Source organism: Protopterus annectens, chromosome 9.part0 (genome assembly GCF_019279795.1).
Source record: "Protopterus annectens isolate FY-2018-M chromosome 9.part0, PAN1.0, whole genome shotgun sequence".
NCBI lineage: Eukaryota > Metazoa > Chordata > Ceratodontiformes > Protopteridae > Protopterus > Protopterus annectens.
Genome location: NC_056743.1, coordinates 807,928,684 through 807,951,179, shown reverse-complemented (window position 1 = coordinate 807,951,179; position 22,496 = coordinate 807,928,684). Strand labels below are relative to the sequence as shown.

The 22,496-nt window shown below is 39.4% G+C and overlaps 1 protein-coding gene across 4 annotated transcripts in view; it reads right to left on the bottom strand.

Moving 5' to 3' along the window:
- Window positions 1–22,496, bottom strand: part of SLC11A2 (solute carrier family 11 member 2) — a 614,374-nt gene that overhangs the window by 134,056 nt on the left and 457,822 nt on the right. For all 4 annotated transcript variants that reach the window (XM_044083456.1, XM_044083455.1, XM_044083459.1 and 1 more), the window contains 2 exons: window positions 14,672–14,758; window positions 13,988–14,107 (listed from right to left, as the gene is read on the bottom strand). In XM_044083456.1, the coding sequence (XP_043939391.1) occupies window positions 13,988–14,107; window positions 14,672–14,758 (207 nt within the window). The remainder of the gene's footprint in view (window positions 1–13,987; window positions 14,108–14,671; window positions 14,759–22,496) is intronic.

The window sequence follows — 22,496 nt, the reverse complement described above, 5'->3', positions numbered from 1 at the left end:
TTCATGACCAAGCAATCCAAACAAAATCCTCAGCTCCTTGAGAAAACAGTATAAAAGCTCACCTTTGAAAAAAGAACTGCACAAAACTGCAACAGATTTTGGTATCCTAAGGTTTTTAAAGTCTCTCAATGCTACTAGCAACCCTTTTCAATAGCTTAGCAGCTGCAAAGCGTAATCTTGAATGATGCAGATCTGAAACTAGCCTAATTTATACCTACTTTCATTCTGTTTCACGGGTCTATATCACTTAATCAAATCTCACATTGTCGAACCTCTCTTCATAGAACATCTATTAATCGAACTAACAAATAAGCGAATGGGCTTCTCATCCAAGTTTTTTCTACGGTAAAACAACAGCTGGCCAACCATATGGAATTTGCCCTTTTCCCCACTGTAGTGCAATCCTGGAGTTGACATATTTAGTTAGGGGTGTGTGTGAGGACGAAGTCCCCCACCTGGGTAAGTTTTATAATTTATGTTTTGTTTTTTTGCCTAGGTCGCTAGGGTGGCCCACTATTGTTTTGCCCTAGGAAAAATGAAAAGTCTGTTCACTTATTTGTGAGCTCGATTAACAGGTATTCGACGAAGGGGGGTTGATTATGTGAGATTCGATTAAATGATACAGACCCCTGTTCCACTACAGGCAAAGTCTTCTTATCCCTTAAATTCAATAAATGTCTTACTTGCCCTCCCCTGGATGAAAATTTAAGCACAAAAATCTTTGTATTCACTTTAACTCACAACTAGTAGGACGGTGCACTAAAACTTGAAAGAGTTTTTCTTAAAACTTGATTCAGCATCTTCTATGACTCAGTTTCTTCTGCCAGCTCCAGTAATTGGATATGCTGTGAACTGTTTCTGGAACTGTGGTAATCTTGCTCAATTAACTTTAGCTGCCAACTGTCTCTGTTGTGCCATACTCAGATGACTATCCTTGTCCCTGCACTGCACCTAGTCATAGGAAGAGTAAAAATAATATGTCTGAAGCAAGGCTTCATGTTCTTGTTAATTTTGGGAAAATCTGATATGCCGCACCAGCATCATTACAACAGTTACTGCAGCTGCTACATTAACTGCACACATATACTATTGGACACCACTCTTCAGTCACAGAATTAAGAGACTTCTTTCCTTAAAAAGAAAAAAGGCAAGCAATCTTCGATTGTTCTGGCTTACAGCACATGGTTTAAACTTGCAAAGAATGGCTATAATTCGTCCCTTGCACCATCTAGCGGCACATAAATGTAACACTCTTTTGTAATGCTCTGTTCTTTGGCTAAGACTTGCGTTTTGTACATGCTGGGGACTTGGGTTGCTACTGTGATTCACTGCTTTCTAGCTTTTCCTTTGTGTACAAAATCAGTTTAACAAAAATGCCCTTAGCTTTAGCAGTTCTTGCTTGTAGTGCAGAATTGCATTTACAAGTTACAAAGGTCTGAGACTAGAGTTTTTTAAAATATTAGGATTGCGAAATTTACAATGCTAAAATAATTTAATTCTATAGTGATCATCATCAGTTTCCTGCTGTCATAGCTGTACTAACTGGTTTAATTCACTATGACACTGTGCCCCAATGGTGCACACATAACAGAGATAATACGGAACAATACACAATGCTGAGTGGGCATGACATTAGTAGAGAGGCTTTTTTGCAAAATAAATACTATCCTTGAGGTATGTTTCACAAGAAAAATGAATGTTTAAGCCAGCCAAATTGTGCAGAGGCAAAGTGTTTATCTGTATCGCTTTTGACCAGCATTTGGGAACAGTCCTGAAATGACAGTAGGAATGGATGAGAGGTCTAGGATAAAGTAGTCAACAGCCAGCTCTCCTATTCTGAGGGTAGGTGTGGAGAAACCTATGTATGGGCAGCCACTAATGGAGACAACCACAGCAACAACTTGATATCACTGTACTAGCCACTCACACAGCTCGAGTTAGTCAGTTAACATTTGTTTACCAGGCCAGTCTGACTGGGACAGAGCCCATTTTCAGTGGAGGATCAGGGAGAAATGCTCCAGACGCAGGTCTTTGAAATGTGGGAGGAAACAGGAGCACCTGGAGGAAATCCACGCAAATGCAGGGAGGACATGCAGACGAAAGCACCCCAGCCGAGAATCGAACCGGAGAACCTCTTACTGTGAGGTGGCAATGCTAACTGCTGCAACACTGCATCGCACAGGGTTAATGATCAGCTGCTGCATTAGGGACAGCATCCATGCTCAATACACCTAATGGAACCATTGTTCCAGGAGCCTAGTATTAACTTATCATTGAGGTTGCCCTCCTGAGGAGTTGAGGAGCCCACATGGCAAAGGGCTGCAAACAAGGAACAATTGGTGGATCCAAGGATAAGCAAGCAGGGAAATCTGAGGGAATGGCCCTAGACTGCTCAAGATTGAAAGGGAAGCATTCACAATAAAATTAACATTTAATTTACATAATTAAGAGTGGCAAAACTACTTTCTACTACATTAAAAAGATTTTGGAGGCACTGATGTCATTGAGGAAATAAATATACTTAGGTGTGACACACGGATAAGGAAGCCTTCCTCAATGCAGTCAGAAGCTAACAGAAACTTTACTTGTACAGAGATCCAATACAAAGCACTGCTTTTGCTGATCTGGTACAGTGAGAACTAGATGAATAACAAATGTACAGAAGGCTACAAGCACAACCTGTAGAAGCACAGAGTAGAAAGGAAAGTGATACGAGTCATTATTTAACTATAATCTTAAACAGGTCTTGGGCCACGTGAATGCGGGACTGCAACAGTCATCCTCCTTCATAAGGGAGGACCTTCAACAGATCCTGGAAAATAAAAACCCATTAGTCTGAACTAGTCTTATTTGCAAAGCCATGGACATAGGACACTTCCAGACACTAGATCCCTCACAGCTTGGCTTTGTTAAAGGAAGGACATGCTTACTGAATCTGGTGGAGCTCTTTGAAAAGGTCACCAAGGCAATGGATGAGAGCTGAACAATGCTTTCTACCCACCAATACAATACCCCACTCGGACAACATCAACAAACTCATTTATAACATGTTGGACAGCTAGCTGGACCACAGATAGGACTCAGGAGATTAGAATCAATGAGGCCACCTCCACAAAAAGGCCAGTCACCGGTGGAGTCCTACAGGGCTCTGTGCTAGGCCCACTCCTCTTTGGCATCTACTTCTGAGATGTCAAAGACCATGTTTGCAGATGACTGCAAACTGGGAGCAGTCACCGAATCCTCCCAAAACAAAAACACCCTTCAGGAAGGTAGAACACAGAAATGCACTTTGTACCAAAGCCAGAAATCCACTATAGTACCTTTTGGGAAGTCTGCTACCCAGGGTAACTATGTCATCAATAAAACTCCCCCTAAAAGTTGACTTACTAGTCAGGGATCTGGGAACTCGTATCATAACCTATCCTTCGACCAACATTGTGTCCAAGATAGTTAAAAAAATATATATATATATATATATATGTGTGTGTGTGTGTGTGTGTGTGTATTGCTAAAACAAGGGTACAGCATCTAGGTCCAGAGAAGTCATCATACCACTGTCCTCGGTCCTCATCAGACCCATCACACAATATAATGCCCTTTTTAATTTCTCCAATCTTTTGGGTTTCTAATACCATGATGGGAATGGACCCCATTCCTAAGTCAAAGTGCAATTAAAGTTCATTAAATTAGTATTGTTTCAATCTTTGATATCAGACAGAAGTGCTCTTCGCAGCACCCGCAATGTGTCCATTAATGACTCCTGCAATTTGTACAGGGTTACATGTATTGGTAACATGTCTAAATATGACTGCAGATTCTTTTTAATAAGACCCATTGCTCCTACTACTATTGGAGCTGTCTGGCTATCTTTCTTCCACAATGCTCTCGTTTCTGCCTGCAAGTCCTGATATTTTATGACTGTCACTCTGTACGCAAGACACTGTTGCATTGGGTGTAGCGATTTCAATGATCAATGCTACTTTTGTCTTCTTTTCATGGACCACTATATCCGTTTTCTAGCATCTATCTTTTGAACTGTTGGTAATGGGTGACCCCATGTGATGTAGACTTCATTTTCTATGATGCCTTGTGGCTCATGTTTCCAGTGTTTTTCAGCCACTTCAATAACATAATGTTTGCACAATCCCCAGTGCAACAGTCTTGCCACATTATTATGCCTTTCAGTATACAGTCCTTCTGCCATTAATATGTCACAGCCAGCAACGAGGTGTGCAACTGTTTCCAATTCAGTTTTACAAAACCTACATTTGTCCATTTCTCCCACATGTTCAATGGACTTTGTAAACCAGTGTGTACGTAGCCCACTATCCTGAGCCATCAATATTAACCTTTCATCTCTTGGTTTGAATTCATCTCTCCTCAACCATTCCTGCATTCATTTCTGATCAACATGAGGTTCTTCCAGAGGTTTTCTTTACATGCAACTATATTTATGCATTTTCCACATTTCTTGCCTTCTCATCTGATCTTTCACCTTATACTATTTATTTTGTTTTTTGGCACATTCATTTGCTGCCTGACTTTTATCTACTTCTGGTTTGATTTCCATTCCTTTTTGTCTTCAATATGCTTCTGCTAGATAAGACAGGGAAGTCATTTTAGATTTATTCTCCTCATGTTTAAAAACTTTCACTACGTTTGGGTCTTGTGAGGTCAGCAGATATGTGTGGAGTGCCACGACTGCAGATCTATACATGTCATCAATTTCAAGGAGGCCCAGCCCTCCTTCAGAACAGGGAATATATAATATTGGTATGCATGAGTTTTATAAATCATTTGGTAAGCATGAAGCATCCCTCTTGTTTTCCTATCTAATCTAATCTATCCAACATGTTTTGGGGCTAATCAATCACTCCAAAACTGTAAGTTAGGACAGGAAGAGCAAATTGGTTTACAGCTTGAATTTTGTCAAAGTATAAAATGCGGAAAATACCACAAATCCGTTCTTTATAAAAATTACTGTATTTATTCAAAAATAAAAAATAAAAACAGTACCATTTAGCGCTTTCATCAGCCTATAACAAAGACTTGATCAGAATGTAATTCACATCAAACTAACATTTAAATATCCCTAAACATCAAGCACATGACAAAATACAGCCAATAAACATTTGTAATTAATTTAAAATTAATTGAAATTAACTAGTTTTAAAGAACCATCACCTAAAACTCTTTCAAATATGCAGGGGCTAGTTATACTATGTAAGAACTTAATTACATGCCCATAAAGCCAAACCTATGATCTGGATGTTTAATAATGTGTTTGGCTAAAGCGTTGTTTTTATTTTGTTTTATAATGTCTAAAGAATGTTCATACGCTCGTTCTTTGAACTGTCTTTTGGTTTTTCCCACATAAAAACACTGACATTTCTCACATAACGCAAGACATACTATGCCCTTAGTGTTGCAGTTAAAATAATGTAAAGTTTTAATTAAACACCCATTAACTTTTGTTTCATTCTGCATGAGCATAAATTTACATTGGTTACATTGGCCCCATTTAAAACTACCATTTCTCTTAGTTAAGATTCAGACTCGCATCCTCCCTGGTTGTTTCCAATATTTTTTTAAGTGACCGGCCCATCCTAAAAGTTATCATGGACTTAATTCCTACACATTCTGTACAGCCATCAAAGCTACTAAAAATGTTCCAACATTTATCTACTACTTCACACACAATGGTAAAGTCTGGAGTGTAAGTAGTAATAAAGGATGGTGGGATATTAACCACTTTTCTTATTTTAAATGATTCTTGCACATTTTTAATATTTTCCATCCTTAACAAGGGTCCACATTGTCCACTCAACCTTTTCTGTATAACCTCCCTTTTTATATTTTCGACCATTTTTAATGGATAACACCGAGCTTCAAACATATTAGCTAAAGCTTTGGCCTCTCCATAAAAAATGTCATCCTCGGTGATCATTCTGGTCAACCTTGTATGTTGGCCTTTAATAACCACATTTATTTGATGTAGCGGATGACAGCTATCAAAAATCAATTTAAATTTATTTTAAAATAATTACAGTGTTTATTAGCTGTATTTTGTCATGTGCTTGATGTTTAGGAATATTTAAATGTTAGTTTGGTGTGAATTACATTCTGATGAAGTCTTTGTTATAGGCTGACGAAAGAGATAAATATACTGCGTTTTTATTTTTTATTTCTGAATAAATATAGTAATTTTAGAGAGAATGGCTCAGTGTTATTTTCTGCATTTTATACTTTGTCAGTGTATATTTTAGTTTCTTAGTTTGTAATTCAGCTTGAATTTTGTTCCTAGATGTCAACGTTGTTTTCAGGATTAATTTAAGTCTTCTAAAGTATTCCTTACTAGGTTTTATTCAAATTTGTGCACGTTTTATTGTTGATCCTTCATCAGTTCCCAAATATTTATACTCTCCCTCTTGCTGAAGTTCTTTTATATCACATTCTTGATCCAAACTGATATTTTCTTGGTGCTGCAGTTTTCCTGCTTTAAAGGTTGCTTTTTCACATTTATCAAGACCAAATGACATTCTTATGTCATCTGAAAAAGTTTTGACAACTTGCAGTTTTGCTTTCAGTTCCTCATCTGATGGTCTATACAGTTTTAAATCAATGATAAAGAGAAGATAAGTCTTTACACTTTGTTGTTTTCTAGGAGCCAAGTGCAGTGACAGAACATCACCCTGGAATATCCCCCTTTGAATTTTTATCCCTGGAATAACAATTTGTCCTTTATCGTGGCTTAATTGCAAAGTGGTCTGCCACTGTTTCATGGTCACTGTAATTTAGTCTATCAGTGTAGGGTGTACCTTACACATTTTTAAGCACTCTTTTATCCATGAACGTGGGATATATAAAATGCTTTTTTATAGTTGGTCCATGCCATACTTAGATTCTTCTTCTTTTTACAGTTCTCCAGTATGACTAACAACAAATGATTCTTTGTTCCATATGACTTTCTTTTTTTGCACTTTTATTCTACTGCCATAACTGAGTTTTCTTCTAAATGACAAACTTTGTCAATTCCTGTGTATAGCTTATATGTTGTCAGAAGGTGTTATTGATGTATAATTCTTAGGGTAGCTTGCAGTTCACTCTTAAGTAGGAGTTTTGTTTTTCTTGTTGTTAGCCGGGTTGGTGTCTGTTTTTCTTACTCATGGCTAAATCTTCATGCAAAGATGTCAATACTTTTAACCAAAATGTAGGTACTACATCTGGGCCTAGGGTTTTCCAATTAGAGGCTTTTTTAACTTTGTTTAAGTCTCTCTGGCTGTTATTTCATCCCATTTCATATCCTGTACCTTTAAACTACTTATACTTTTACTTCTTTTATCCATTCAGCATCTTGCCCCCTTTAGTATGTACCTGGCCAGACACATGCACCAACTTGAATGTCCACAGAGGCTCCTTACAGAAAGTATACAGGGAAAAACACAATGTCTTAAGCTGATAGGCTCAAAGCCCTGTCTCTTCACTCAGTACCACAGAGATTTCTGAGAGGTGATCTATGTCTGGCATACGTGGCATCCCTGTACCCTATTTTGATGAATCTTTTGCACCTCTGCAAATAAAACAGCATCAGAACTACTAGATTAAAAGACCTAAATTTTGCTTGTGGCATAAATACAATATGTTGGAGAAACATACATTTCTCAGAGAATTCCCATTCTCTGGAACAGGCTCCCAAAAGATGTGAAGCAGAGTTCCTCCCTATCCACACGTGTGTGCAACTTGGACCAAAGGATGGGTAATCAAAAAGTGACCCTGGTCTGGTGCATATATCCATGATGGACAGAGGCAGTATGTAAATCATCCTCTATATAAATCAAATTTGTGGATCACATTTGGGTTGTACAGTTAAATTTATTAGGGCCCTAGTGGTCGTTAGCCTGGTATTCACCTATTAACCTTTGGACTGCACCTCACAAAACTGTATTATAGTGCAAAATATACACCTCCCCCCCAGAAAAAAAAAAACAGCAGACCATAATCAACTTTCTAAAAGCAAAATGCCTTCATATCTGAAAGAAACATTTCAATAAAAGAACATTACAAACAATTATTGTAATGAGCTAACTGGGAATCCGCATTCTAACTTCCACAACTGACTAAAAAAAGCATAACTAAGAAGTCCTAACATAATTCCATCCATCACCCTTCTGTCAATTTTGCACATTGGGTCCAGGTGGCTCTTCACCAGTGGCAGTCATCTAGAGCCAAGGTTTACACCACCGGGTGGCCAACCCTGCCAACGTAGTTCTTCAAAACCACACACTTGCATGCACACTCAGTCCTATGGCTAATCTAGAGTGTCCAGTCCATCTACTGCGTGTCTTTGGAACATGGGAGGAAAACAGAGAACCCAGAGGAAACCCATGCAAACACAGGGTGGAGTTGCATATTCCACATAGATGAAACCACAGCCAAGAAATGAACCAGGGAACCTCTAGCTGCAATGTGACAAAGCTATCTGCTGTGCCACTCTGCCACCCTCCAATTCTAACTTTATTACAGAAATATCAAAATACTGAACTACGCTGCAAAAAAATTGACAAACTACCTCAGAACTACAGCACAAAGCTAAACATGAGACTTCATTCATACCTAAAGCCCTGTTTAGTAGTAAAGTACAGTTGTAAAAGTGAGCTTAACATAACAGGAGATGTTTGAATGATCATTGCTGTAGTAGCCTTAGCAATATGGGTTATATCCTGCATAGTTATAACAGACAGTCTGCTTCTAAAGCTTCAAGGCACCTTCCACGTGACCAGTCAACTCAAGCTGAGCTGACTAAAAAACAGGTTTGGGCATCAAGCCTTTCATAGTTGTCATCTCAGCGAAAAAAGGCAGAATCCTAAAATAACAATACTAGGAACAAAAATAAATAAATAAATGCCCAGACGCTTGCATAAACAACACATCAAAAGCAAGAGGGATGGAGGGAGCAGCTACTGCAGCAATGATCATTCAAACATCTACTGTTATGGTAGGTTTGCTTACACGATTGTGCTATGTTCTTCGTATTGATCACTACTGCAGTAGTCTTGGCTATGTGGGTAGATTACCCTAGTCTACAACATTTGGGAGCTGGAAGGAGGAGAGTTCAGGAGTCCCTGGAGAATGCTCCTAGCAAAGCTTGATCTGGAGAAGGAATCAAGCTTATAGTGCTTTGTAAATAGTATGCACAGATGAACAGCTTAGCTTCTAAGAAGCATTCTAACCCTTTAACCTTTTCCCAAATGAAGCAAAGGCCCTAGAAGAATGTCCCTTAACCCTGCCTAGAACAGCTTTGTTAGATAATGCTGGATAGAATAATTTCTTTTTTGAAGGCTGTCCCTCCCTACCCACATGCAAAATGAACAACTGAGCTAAGAAAAATGAAGGTTTATTTCTGTCAAGACAATACAATTTGAGCATGTGCACATCTAAGGTATGGAGTACACATTTTAGGTAGGTTCAGAAAGAAAATGAAAAAGGAGAGAGAGGAACAAAACTGTAAGCCAACTCAGATACTAAAGTTAGCAATAAAAGAGAAAACTCTTTTAAAATCTAAATGGAAGTGGAAAATATGGAATCTTGCTGAGCTTTAGAGCTTGCAACTCAGATGTCTCATTTGGGGGGTGGGCAGTCTTGAAACCGTTTTGAATGTCAAGAACCTCAGCTGGTTCAATGTTTTGAGTTTTTTGGTTTTGTTTTTTAATATTTTACTGCAAAAAAAAAAATAAAAAAAAATCACTTTGCATAGCTCAGCAAGAGCTTACACACAAAGCAAATAAATAGAAAATGCAAAAATGCAACAAGCAGCTGAGTAAGGCTGGAAATAAATGAAAAATTGTTAACAAAAATTAACGTTAGCAAAATAAAAATAAAGTAAGTAGTGCGTGCTGCTGAAAGCTAGTTGTTGAACCCTTATCAATACCTTAAAGAAAAAGCAACTAAAAAAAAAAGCAACAGCTCATTCAATCAACCAATCTGCAGCTCATTCAATCCACACAACTCATTCTGAATGCATGTTCTGTTACTTATTTATTCAACACAGCTTACATTCTTTTGGCTTTAAATCAGCTAACACAGGATTAATGCATGTGTTTAATTTTTCAGTTTCATAACACTTTCAGGATATTTGCCTGATCTTCCTTTCTTCATTCTTCCTTTCTCATAATCCATTTGGCTCCTAAGGATTTATTTATATATTTAGCCGTAATGTTGGCCAGATCCTTCCCCTTAGCTGTTTTAACCCCATTTGTTATAAGTGTAGATCCATTAACTTTAATCATTAAAACTAACTCGTATAGATCATTCATAATGTTCTATAATCTCCCTTTCTCTGGCTCCTGACACATTCTATTTATTCTTATTGACTTGTCTTCAGGCAGGCTAGCCACATTCATGGCTGATGTTTATTAACATCACATTTTGCAACCCCAGGGTGCCAGGCAGAACATTTTATATGGATTACCTAATGATAATTTTTTTAATATATTGACATTTAGATGTTGGATGACATAATGTTTCTTCCCTTTTATTTGTATCCACATATTATCCAAACGTAATGATTGACATATTTTACTTTCAAGTGCTTTTATTTTTTTCTATCTCTATGTGGGAACTCTGCCTCTCTGATAGGGCCCTTTCTTATTTTCTCATCCTTGTTCCCTTTTCAGATTGAAAAACTATTAACTGGAGTAGGTCATAAATCTTTGTAATGCTATGTCTATTCTTTGTTCAAAAAAAAACCTTTGTTGTTCTTTTTATCTTCTTATGTCAACCAAAATCAAATAGCCTTCTCGCCAATCTTCCTCTGCTCTTATTTAATTCTGTTGATGCTAAATGTAGTCAATCAACCTAATCTTCTATTATCTTCTTTTTTTGGATCATTTATAATTCATGTTCATTCATATTCACTTTCAGTGTGTAAAAAATTTCTTGATAACTTAGATTACTTTCAGTCTATACTGTTCTACCAAGGTGCTGGGTCTTTGCAGTTCATGTCCAGATATATTTGGACCTGGTCAACTATACCGAAACTGAGGAAACAAAATGGATTATGAACCTTAGAGCGGACCAGAATCCTGGACTGAATGAAATTGTACCACACAAACCCATCTTGAAAGGAAGGGCTCTAAAGAAATAATGCACATGCATTAATCCTGTGTTATTTCACTTTAAAAACTCCAAGCATTTAGCTATCACTAAGTAAATAGAACATGCATTCTGAATGAGAGGTGTGTCCATACACCAAAACTTTATTGGTTGATTGAATGAATGAGCTGCAGAAGCTCTTTTTAAATGAAAGGAAGTTGCTTTTTTCTTTAGGATTTGATAAGGGTTCAACAACCGAAAGTGCTTATCCAGACAGCAGCAGCAGGATTACGTTTTATTTTGTTAATAAAGGAACTGATTTTAACAATTTCAATCATTTTACTTCAGCTTGGGTGGCAGCAGCAGGTTTGCTTTCTAGCTTTAAAATAACTTTTCTAAACAGGAAAGTATTAATAAACTTTTTTTTTTTTTTTTAATGGAAGCTTTTTCCTCCAAAGGGAACTTATCTGCCCAGCAAAGGAACAGTACAAGTAAACAGTCAATTCTCGAAAGCCTCAGTGGTGAGTATTCTTCGGGGGCAGTAAAGCTCTGAAGGGCTTGGCACCCAAACCTGTCTTTTTAGTCAAGTTCAGCTTGAGCTGACTGATGGGTTAGAGCATGTGGAAGGTTCCCTGAAGCTTTGGAAGCTGGACAGCTCTTATATTTTATGCAGGATTTAACCCATCTAGCTAAGGCTACTGCAGCAGTGATCGATGTGATGAACATATTAACCAATCAACACAGCCAACTTGGAAGCACTTAAAAATAAGAAATGCGCGTGGAATATGTAGGAATCTAGCTTGCATCATACATACATATAATACCAAACACATCCTGTGGAAGCAGCACACAGCTTTATCATCTTGATTTGACAACTATGAAGTCGTTCTCCAACCATAAACATTGTAACCAAACATAAGCCACCAGAATATTTTACACAATCACGTATTTATGTATGGTTTACATGTTCCACAAAGCACACTAATTAGTGAGAATGGTCTTTACATAGTTGAATAATGTCCTCATTTAACTCCACAAAGTAAATGCTAAACTTAAATACAACATCTACAGGCTGTGATATGTACCTTTGTCTATTAGTATACATGTATTGTATAAAGGTACCTTTCACATATGTACAACAATGCTTTTATGTTGTTCAAAGGTTCACAGGTGTTTACTAGGTTAACGATCACAAGGGCATTTTTAAGCCTAACCATGGACCAGGGCATAACTGAAAATGGTCATTAGACAAGACCACCTACCCAGACAAATTCAAATAAATAACTATGGGGATGCAAGATATATCATGGTATTGATGCTGTAAAAGGACAGCTTTATGAAACCCAAGACTCAGACGCAACAGGCAATGGGAATATTTCACATTTTCCATTACTACAAACATCATCTGGTGGAGTGTTTTTCCTGTCTGTGTCTTATTACTACAAGCAGTTGCAGCCACAGATTTTCTTGTTCCTACAAATAGCTTTAAATGAAATATGTTGTTTGTGCATTAACAAAAAAAAAAAAAAAAAAAACAAGTCCATGGTAGTGCATCCAAGGAAAACATTTAGTGTAATTTGATTTTTTTCTACCCCGTCCCTTGTTAAGGTGCCTACTGTAAATGGTAAGTCATGAGATTTCAGAAGACCCTGCTATATATCACAAGAACAACTAGTGTCATGTAAGAATACAGTTAGAAACTAAATTACGCTGTTTTCTCCTAGCCTTCCTGTAAAAGTTTCCCTAACAAATGACCCGTAATGGAACCTTCATCGGCACATATCACGTTGGGATGTTACAAAGCACAAAATGTACAAGGTAAATAAGTGGAACTAAAGCTGCAAGAATTGCCAGATGACAGCAGTACTTGACCAAAACACTGCAAAACTTATTTAGAAATTTACTGTTTGATCAGTTTAAATGGTAAAATTTTTGTTTTACAGTCTGAATGTGCAGTGAGAACAAACAACTTTATCTGTGGAATGTGATGAAGAAATTTGAAATGCTCAAATGCTGAACAGCACATGCAGTAAAATGATTTTTTTTTCACATTACTTGCATATAACAAAAAACAGAACATTAAAACAAAATAACAAAACAAAATTTAAAGTCATCATCACCAGAAAGAAAGTTGGTGTGCATGCATGCACATACTCACACTGCAGTCAATAGAAGATTAAGGGGAAGAAGAAAATCATTTTCCATGTTCGGAAAGGACATCCAACTAAGCAATCACTAATTCAACTTTGGCTGTAAGCCTGGCTACCTGACTGCCAGTGGCGGAAGGAAAAGTATCCAAGGACGGACTCTGCTTTACTAAGGGAAGAGATCTGTACTTCTCAGGCAGCTGTTGAACCCAGACGGAAGATACAAGTCACATAGCTTCACTGGCAGCTTGTGCTGTACACTGTATCATGTCAGGTGCCCTGGAACAGCAAATGGAAGAATGTGCATCTTTTGCCAATGTATTCCAAAGTCAGACAGTACTCAATAAGGGGATAGGGAAAGAAAAATGAATAAAACCCTAATCGGGCAGAAAGGCATCAGCAATTACCGACCGCAGGAATGCAAATATAAGGATGGGGAGAGAACTAGGCAACTGGAAAAAAGTTAAGCAAAAGGATCAGAAAATGACCCAAAACATACTGGAGCAGTAGTTACTGTTGATGTACTATCCTGCTTCTGCACAAAAATGGCATTCCATATCAGGTAACTACATGCTGCTAAAATAATAGAACAAGCACATTCTAGAAAAAAAAGTACATTATATTAATTTATGCAGCTTGGAAAGATGAAATACCAGATTCCTAAAAAAACACCAACTTAATACTAGGTCCACATATATTAAAAATAATAATTTTGAAATAATCTTTGAGAAGAGAAGCTAGTAACTTACTTCCATGACAAACTGCCCAGAGTAAGTGCCAGTCATTGTTGAACTCTGTCCTGCAGCTAGAATGCCCACCGCCCAAATATAAAGAGCAGCAGGGCCAAAAGCACATCCTAGCGCAATACCCTAAGGAAAGAAAATGTGGTGTTAAAATAAGTCAAATGTGCATGGATAAGCACACAGAAAAAGATGCAGGCAGTAACAGACATACAGAATGCAGTTTAACAGAATGAGTCTACTAGTCCAATGACAAGCCCTTTTTTAACATATATAACTACAAATAACATGAAGATTTGTGACCGACTTATTACAATATGAAAAATGCAATGCCACTGCATAAAAATCAAACAAGAAACAGGTAGAACATTCCTGGGTATCACAGACTTCACAAACATGTATACTGAAGCATGCTTTGTTTTAAAAAGTGCTCATGTTACATGATTCCTTAACTGGTCAAAATATTAATTAAATCTATTGTACAATATGCACTTTATTATTTAAACATAGACAAAAAAAGATATTCTAAGAGCTTTAAGAAAAGCCAAGAGACCTACATAGTCTACCCTAAAGCAGGGAAAATTCAGTGATTTATCAGGTGGCAATAAGAAGGAAAACACTACTAACAACTAAAATGAAAGGTAACCTTACGATTACAGCAATGTCACCGCTATATAAATGAAATATACTCACCCCTGTATAGAGATCAACTTCAAGAGTACCATTATTGTAAGGAAACAGGTGAGCATATGGGCTACCAGTACTGTTGCAAGTATTGGCCTAAAAATGAAGAAAATTATTACTCTAGGTCACAAGGAACTGTGTTAAAGCAGCATTTACTCTAACAAAATGTTTTTACAGTAAAGCTCAAGTCGGGTACAATTAACATGCTTAACAAATCTACTTTTGCATCAGTTTACATCTTGGCCATTATGAATTTTACTCACTCACACCTAACCACTGAGAGGTCTACAAAGCAACTTCAATAGCAAGCTTTTTTATTTATTTACTTATTTTTGTTAAAATATTAAGTACTAATTTCTGCTAAATAAAAAGTAAAAAACAATGCACTCAGATTATAAAATAGTACCCTTTTAAATAATTATAAAATTAGTGTTTGCTGCTTAAGGGCACCCAGTCCCTGGATTAGTGTGCCTTCTTTGAGGAGTGTTCATATGTATACTGTGTTCATATAGACTTTTCATGGTAAACTCCGCAATTTCCTCCCACATCTCAAAGACAACATGAAAGCTTGGGGTCCAAATGGAGAGATGATAAAATCAGCAAGAAAAGGAGAGTAGTATTACTAGAATTGAATTCATCCTCAAGTCTTGCTGAGTACCTTCATGTGGTGGACCCTGTTTTTACAAAATGACACCAAGATGAAACGTATATAAACTGTATTTTACATAGCCTATATCATGGACAGAAGTAGGTTTAGACAGTTGGGTGCACAAGTCTCAGAATGAAAAACTGCCCAATCCTGCTATGCACACTGGTGCCAGGACTAGAAAAAAATGATTGCAGAATCAAGACAAACTTTCTGACAAAGGTGTTAGGCCAGGATCAGGGGGGATGGCCCACCTGTTGTAAAAAGTAGTAGTAATCCACCAAAACTGACAGGCCAGAAAAACAGCCATAAAGATGATAGAGTGGACCTACTGAGGGATAAGGAAGAATTTATGTATTACCATTACGCAAGGAGCCCAGAATTTCCAGATAGAAAATATTCAAAAGGATTGAGAGAGAAATTAGAGGAAAGAAAAATGCTTGCAAAAAGAAAAACTCTCTAAAGCTTCAAATGCAAATTTGTGTTCATTAACACAACAGATCCATGAAAAACATTATATAGACCAAGAAACTTTGGGCAGTTTAGAAAAAGAAGCAAAAGAGGAAGTGCGAGAATATGAAAAACAAAACCTAGAGATTTTTGAAAGGTATAAAAAAAAGAAATAGATGGGAAAGAGAGCTCTGCTATGGTACAAGCTACCCTTAACATCCACATCCCACCCCCACCCCCCAGTAAAGAAACCACCATAAAAAACTTCTCCAAAGCCAACTTCATGCTACTCAAGTCAGAAGTGATAAACTTCATAACACCCATGCAGACGGGAACTGAAAGTTCAACTGCTGAATCCTACACTAAGGCACTGTACGAGCACATCCACTCATGCATGAATCATGCCATCCCAAATAGAACCAAAATGCTCTCATCCAAAAAAAGGAAGCCAATCTGGTGGTCCCCTGCCATAAACAAACTTTACAACAAAAGGAAGAAACTTTTGCAGAAAAGAGGAAATCCCAGGATGCAAAACTCCCTTACTAGCCTTAGTAAGAAACTGAGATGCCTCATAAAATCCTCCAAAGCTAGTTACGAAAATAAAATTGCCAAAGATTCCAAAGACAACCACAAAGCATTCTATAACTATGTCAAGAAACTAAATGGCAATGCTCAGATCTGCTCTGAGCTAAAACAGAATGGCATTAAATATACTGATCCAAAGGATATTGCCAATATCCTGGCAGATCGATTCAGTGCCAACTTCACCCCCTCTCACCCCCTAAATGGCCCATCTCAATACCGGAAGATTGCCAAACTCCAGTAATAACGGCCACACAGGTACAAAACGCACTCTCTAAAGCCAAGAATACAGCATCCATGGGACCAGATGACATCCCGGCTGTGTACTACATGAACTACAATATGAACTGGCACCTCACCTAAGTGTCATGTTTAATCATAGCCTCACCTCAGGTTTCGTGCCCACTGAGTGGCGCAGAGCTACAGTTATCCCAATCCACAAGGTGGGATCCACCTTGGATCCCGGAAACTACCATCCCATCAGTCTGACAAGCCTTATCTGCAAGGCCATGGAGCGTATTATCATGGAACTTATAAACAAAGACATTGGCAACCTTCAAACACTGGACCCCACCCAGTTTGGGTTTGTGAAGGGCCGATCTTGTCTCCTGAACCTGATTGACTTCTTTGAATCAGTCTCCAGAGCCATGGACAAGGGTAAGGTGGTCCACACAGCCTATCTAGACCTTGTCAAGGCCTTTGACACCATTCCCCACTCTGGAATCATAGATAAACTTACTAAGTTGGGCATTAATCCCTATGTCACCCAATGGGTTGCTAAATGGCTTACTGATAGAACTCACACTGTAAAAGTAGCCAACTCCAAATTCAGCTCCAGACAAGTGGAGTACCTCAGGGTTCAGTCCTGGGGCCGCTCTTGTTTGGCATCTACTTCTCTGAAGTACAGGTCAACACTAAGGGACTCTGGCTAACAAAGTTTGCAGATGACTGCAAACTGGGAGCCATTATTGAATCCCCAAATGATGTGGATACTCTACAAAAGGGCCTTACAGAAACAGATGCTTGGTGCCAGAGCCATGGGCTCAAGCTCACTGCCAAGAAATGTATTGTTATCCCCTTTGGGAAAAAACATGTATCCATAAATTACCATATAGGTGGCAGTACACTAAACACAGAAAGTGTGATAAGAGACTTAGGGACACAGGTGGACAGTGGTCTCACCTTCGATAACCACATTGCCACAACAGTCAGGAAATCCTTCTATGTGGCACACCTCATCACGAAGGGCTTTTCATCCAGAAAGAAGGAGGTCATTGTCCCACTGTACTCATCCCTCATTAGACCCATTATAGAATACAACGCCCCATTTGGTATGTACCTCTCAAGACATCTGCAACAACTGGAAAGGCCTCAGAAATACCTCACTAAAAGAATCACAGGCCTAAAGCAGATGCCCTACACTGACCGCCTTAAAAACTCCAGCTATACTCTGTCGCATATCGTCTACTCAGAGGCGATCTCTGCTTAACATACAAGGCCATGTCAAACCCAGAGCTGTTGGACATGCTACACTTAAAGAAATCCCAATCCCTCAGAGCAACACGCTCAGGGATCTAAACCTTGTCATCACAATAAACAAAACATGCTGGAGGGATAGGTTCCTGACCCAGAGACTCCCCAGACTCTGGAATAGATTGCCCATACATGTCAAGCAGAGTGCCTCTTTGGACCTCTTCAAGAGGAACCTTGACAATTGGATGGGAGAAAGGAAATTCACCCCAGGGATCACATCAGTCGCCCTGCTAGACAGGGGTCCAGGAAAGTAAATAATGTGGGAAGAAATAGCCAGGGAATTGTTATGGCTAGGCTTGTATAGGCCCTAGGGCTGATAGCCTAGTACCAACCTATGAACCTATGAACCAAAGGAGAAAGCCAAACTAATCAATTCAAAAAAGAAGCTCCAAAGATATTTAAAGAGAAATACAGGCAAAGGCACCCAGACATGGAAATTTTTACAATACAAAAAATAAGATCACAAAGGGGAACACAGAACAGAAGATTAATAAAGTTGAAATTAAACAAATAAAAGTTGAGATTATGGAATAAAACGGTGCAATATTTATGCAAAGAAGAAAACAAAAAGTACAGTTTTGTACCTACCATAAATGTAGATGTTCGAAGATCCACATTGCTGCAGTCCTAACACTTGGGTAGTCCGCTGTCCTCGGTCGGCCCGAATATCAAAGTATAAGGCTGGCGGCGTCGTCAGGCGCATTTTGACGCCAGCGTCAGGACGTCAGGGCGTCAGGAATACAAAATAAGCATGACCCTCGCCATATTTTCAGTTGCCCCAGATGTCAGAAGACCCTAAAAATAAAGGTCAAAACCAAAAGACAGCAAACAACCAACCAACCACCCCTGCACTAACTATATGTACAATATATACAATATACACAAAATGTACAACCCAACCCACACAACCGCCTCTAACTACAGAGGGAAGGAGGGAGATAGGACTGCAGCAATGTGGATCTTGAACATCTACATTTATGGTAGGTACAAAACTGTACTATGTTCTTCATCTCACATTGCTGCAGTCCTAACACTTGGGTAGAATCCCAAAGCAGAGGTAAGGGAGGATGGCTAACTACAAGGAAGCAGGAGCTGCCAAAATGCCCTGCAAAACAGCAGTGGCAAAACCAGCCCTGGACTTAGAGTAAAGCGGCAGGTGATAATGCCTAGAGAAAGTATGTACAGAACTCCAAGTAGCTGCCTCCAAAATATCCTTGGTTGCCACTCCCTCAAAAAGCTGTTGAAGTGGCAGTAGCCCTAGTGGAATGAGGCCTAATCCCAGCTGGAATCTCCTTGTCATGATGGGAATAACAGAAAGCAATGCAAAACCCAATCCACTTAGAAATAGTTTGTTTTGATACAGGCTTGCCCTGAGAACTCAAGGCAAAAGAAACAAACAACTGCTGAGACTGCCTGAACCCTTTAGTTCTGTCCAAATAATAACGCAACTGCCTGTGGACATCTAAAGTGTGCAAAATCTTTTCCCCTTTATTTTGGGATTTGCATAAAAGTAGGCAAATGAATAGTTTGGTTTAAAGCCACACTAGAAACCACCTTAGGCATAAAGGAAGGATTAGTACGTAATGATACCTATCCTTATGGAAAATCAAGAAAGGCTCAACTGCCATAAGGGCCTGTAATTCAGAAACCCTTCTTGCAGAGGTAATGGCCAACAAAAGCGGTCTTCAAGATAAATATTTCAACTCAGCAGTAGCTGCAGGCTCAAGGTTGTAGAGTGAGTTTCTCCAACACAAAATTGAGATCCCAAGCAGGAGTAGGAGCTCTTAGTGGGGGTCTTGTATTCTTTGCCCCTCTAAGAAATTGCTTGAACAAAGGATGAGAAAACAATGGTGGGTTGCAATCATAATGAGCCGAAATTGCTGCAGCATGAACTTTAATAGAAGAGAAAGACAAACCTTTGTCCAGTAACTCAGTAAGATATTGAAGAGCCACACTCAAATTAGGCTCAGAAACATCAAAATCTTTTGCTGCACTCCAAAACAAAAATCTCTTCCATTTGTCTGCGTACACTTTCCTTGTACTAGGCCTCCTAGCTTCCAAAATAACATTCAAAACTTGCTGAGGAAGTGGAGGCCCACTTTGGTTCAAAACAGAATATGCCAGGCTGTTAGGTGCAGAGAGTGAAGCTTGACATTTAGCAAATGGCTGTCCTCCTGCGACAATAGGTGTGGAATCGAAGGCAAAGGCCATGGAGGCTTCCGTACCAGACTTCTCAGTAATGGGTACCAGTGTTGACGAGGCCAATCCGGACCTATTAAAATCATCCTTGGCTTGTCCTGTCTGACCTTTAGAAGTACCTTTGGGAGGAGAGGCAGAGGTGGAAAGGCATATACATGAAGATTGCTCCAATTGAAAGAAAGAGCATCCACTTTCCAAGCTGTGGGATGAAACCGTTTTGTGCAAAACTTTGGCAGCTGATGGTTTAGTGGAGAAGCGAACAGATCTATGTCTGGAGTTCCCCATGACACTGTCAATTTCTGAAATACATGAGGATCCAATTTCCACTCGTGGGGATCCATAATTTGTCTGCTCAACACATCTGCTAAGGAGTTCTGTGCTCCTGGCAGAAACCTTGCCTGAAGAATGAGCTGTAAACTGAGAGCAGTCTCCCACAAAATCATTGCTTGCCTGCATAGAGGATAAGAATCGTTCCCCTTGCTTGTTGATGTACCACATGACAGTTGTGTTGTCTGTTAGAATCAACACCTGCCCTGGAAGAAGCAATTCCTTGAAAGCAATTAATGCAAACTGGACTGCTAACATCTCCTTCATGTTGATATGTAGATGTTGTAGTCTGACAGGCCACTTGTTTTGTATCCACTTTCCATTTAGATGAGCTCCCCAAGCTTTGTCTGAGGCATCTGTCGTTAAAATCTGACTCGGCTCTGGCGGGTCACAGAGAGTCCCTTGTTTAGGTGACATTCCTGAGCCCACCACAAAAATTCCTTTTGAATGCAAGGTATTATTTGAATGACAGTGTCTAGATCCTGGCAGTGCTGTGTCCATACATTCTTGAGATACCATTGTAGCTTCCTCATATGCAGTTTGGCATTGGGAAGCACCAGAATACAAGATGCCATGAACCCTAAGGCTTGAAGGACTGTCCTTGCAGTCAGCCCGGACTGATGAGATAGTTGATGGAAGTAAAGGGATAGATTCTTTTGTTTGTCCGGGGTTAAAAAGGCCATCTGGGATGCTGTATTCAGTCTCACACCCAGAAAGCACATGTCTTGAGAGGGTACTAGACTGGACTTTATTTCGTTCACAGAATACCCTAGGCATCTTAGCACTGCTATCACATAATCCAAATGATGAAGAAGCTCTTCTCTTCCTTGAGCCAGAATTAGGCAGTCGTCCAAATAAGGATAGATCTGTATTCCTTTTAGCCTGAAGAAAGCTATCACTGGAGCCAGAACTTTCGTGAACACTCTGGGCGCAGTAGATAAGCCAAAGGGCAATGCAGAGAACTGATAGTGAGAAGTCCCAGCTCGAAAACGCAGATACTTCTTGCAACCTAGTCTGATAGGAACATGAAGGTAAGCCTCCTTGAGATCCAAAGTTACCATCCAATGATCTTTGCCCAGCAGAGGTAAAAGCTGCTGCAACGTCAACATTTTGAACTTGGGAATGTCCAGATATGTGTTGAGGATAGATAAATCCAAAATTGGTCTCCACGTGTTCCCCTTCTTTGGTACTAGGAACAGGCGAGAATAAAATCCTAGGCCCACTTCTGGCAGAGGGACCGGCTGTATGGCCCCTAGTTGGAGCAACAGAGAAACCTGTTTGTGAGCCTCTAGTCTTTGTGGAGGAGGAACGTGGGGCATGCCTTTGAAAGGAGGCAAGGTATGGAAATAAAACCTGTAGCCGTGGTGAATGATATCCAATACCCATCTGTCCTGGGTAATTAAACTCCAATTTTCTTTGAAAAGTGCCAACCTTCCTCCCAAAGGTGCTGCCAGACGAGCAGGCTCTGGCAGCTAAAAGGTAGGTCATTGGGTCTGCTGGCGAAAAGGACTGACCCCTGCCCTCACCTGAAGCCTGTGCAGGAGAACTCCCTGTTCTAGGCCTGAAAGAGCCCTGGGCTCTGCCTTTACCACGTCTAGATCTACCCCTAGACTGTGAACCATAAGAAGATCGTCCCCACCCTTTAGTAGGCCAATTTCTACTAAACTTTGGAGGCTGGACCTGCAAAAAATCTTTAACAGTCTGCATAGACTTAGCCTTGTCTTCCATTTTCTTTAAAACTGTCTCAACAGGAGGACCAAACAACACGTCAGATTGTAAAGGAGCATCTAAAATCCTTGTCTTAACATGTTCAGACAAATTCTGATCCCTCAGCCTGGCGTGCCTGCGAAGAACTGACCCAGTGGCAGCCACCCTAGATGAGGCCTGTACAGCATCAAAACCACATTGCAAAGAATGCTTACCCACCTGTTCAGAAACATGCACTAAATCTTGCAACTCCTTACAATCAATACCTTCTGCCAGAGCATCAACCTTAGACTTCAATAGTGAAAGGAGATAATTTTGGTATTTCAACATGTGAAACTGGCAATTCAGAGCCCTCATAGCAAGAGTGGAAGAAGTATAGACTTTCTTTCC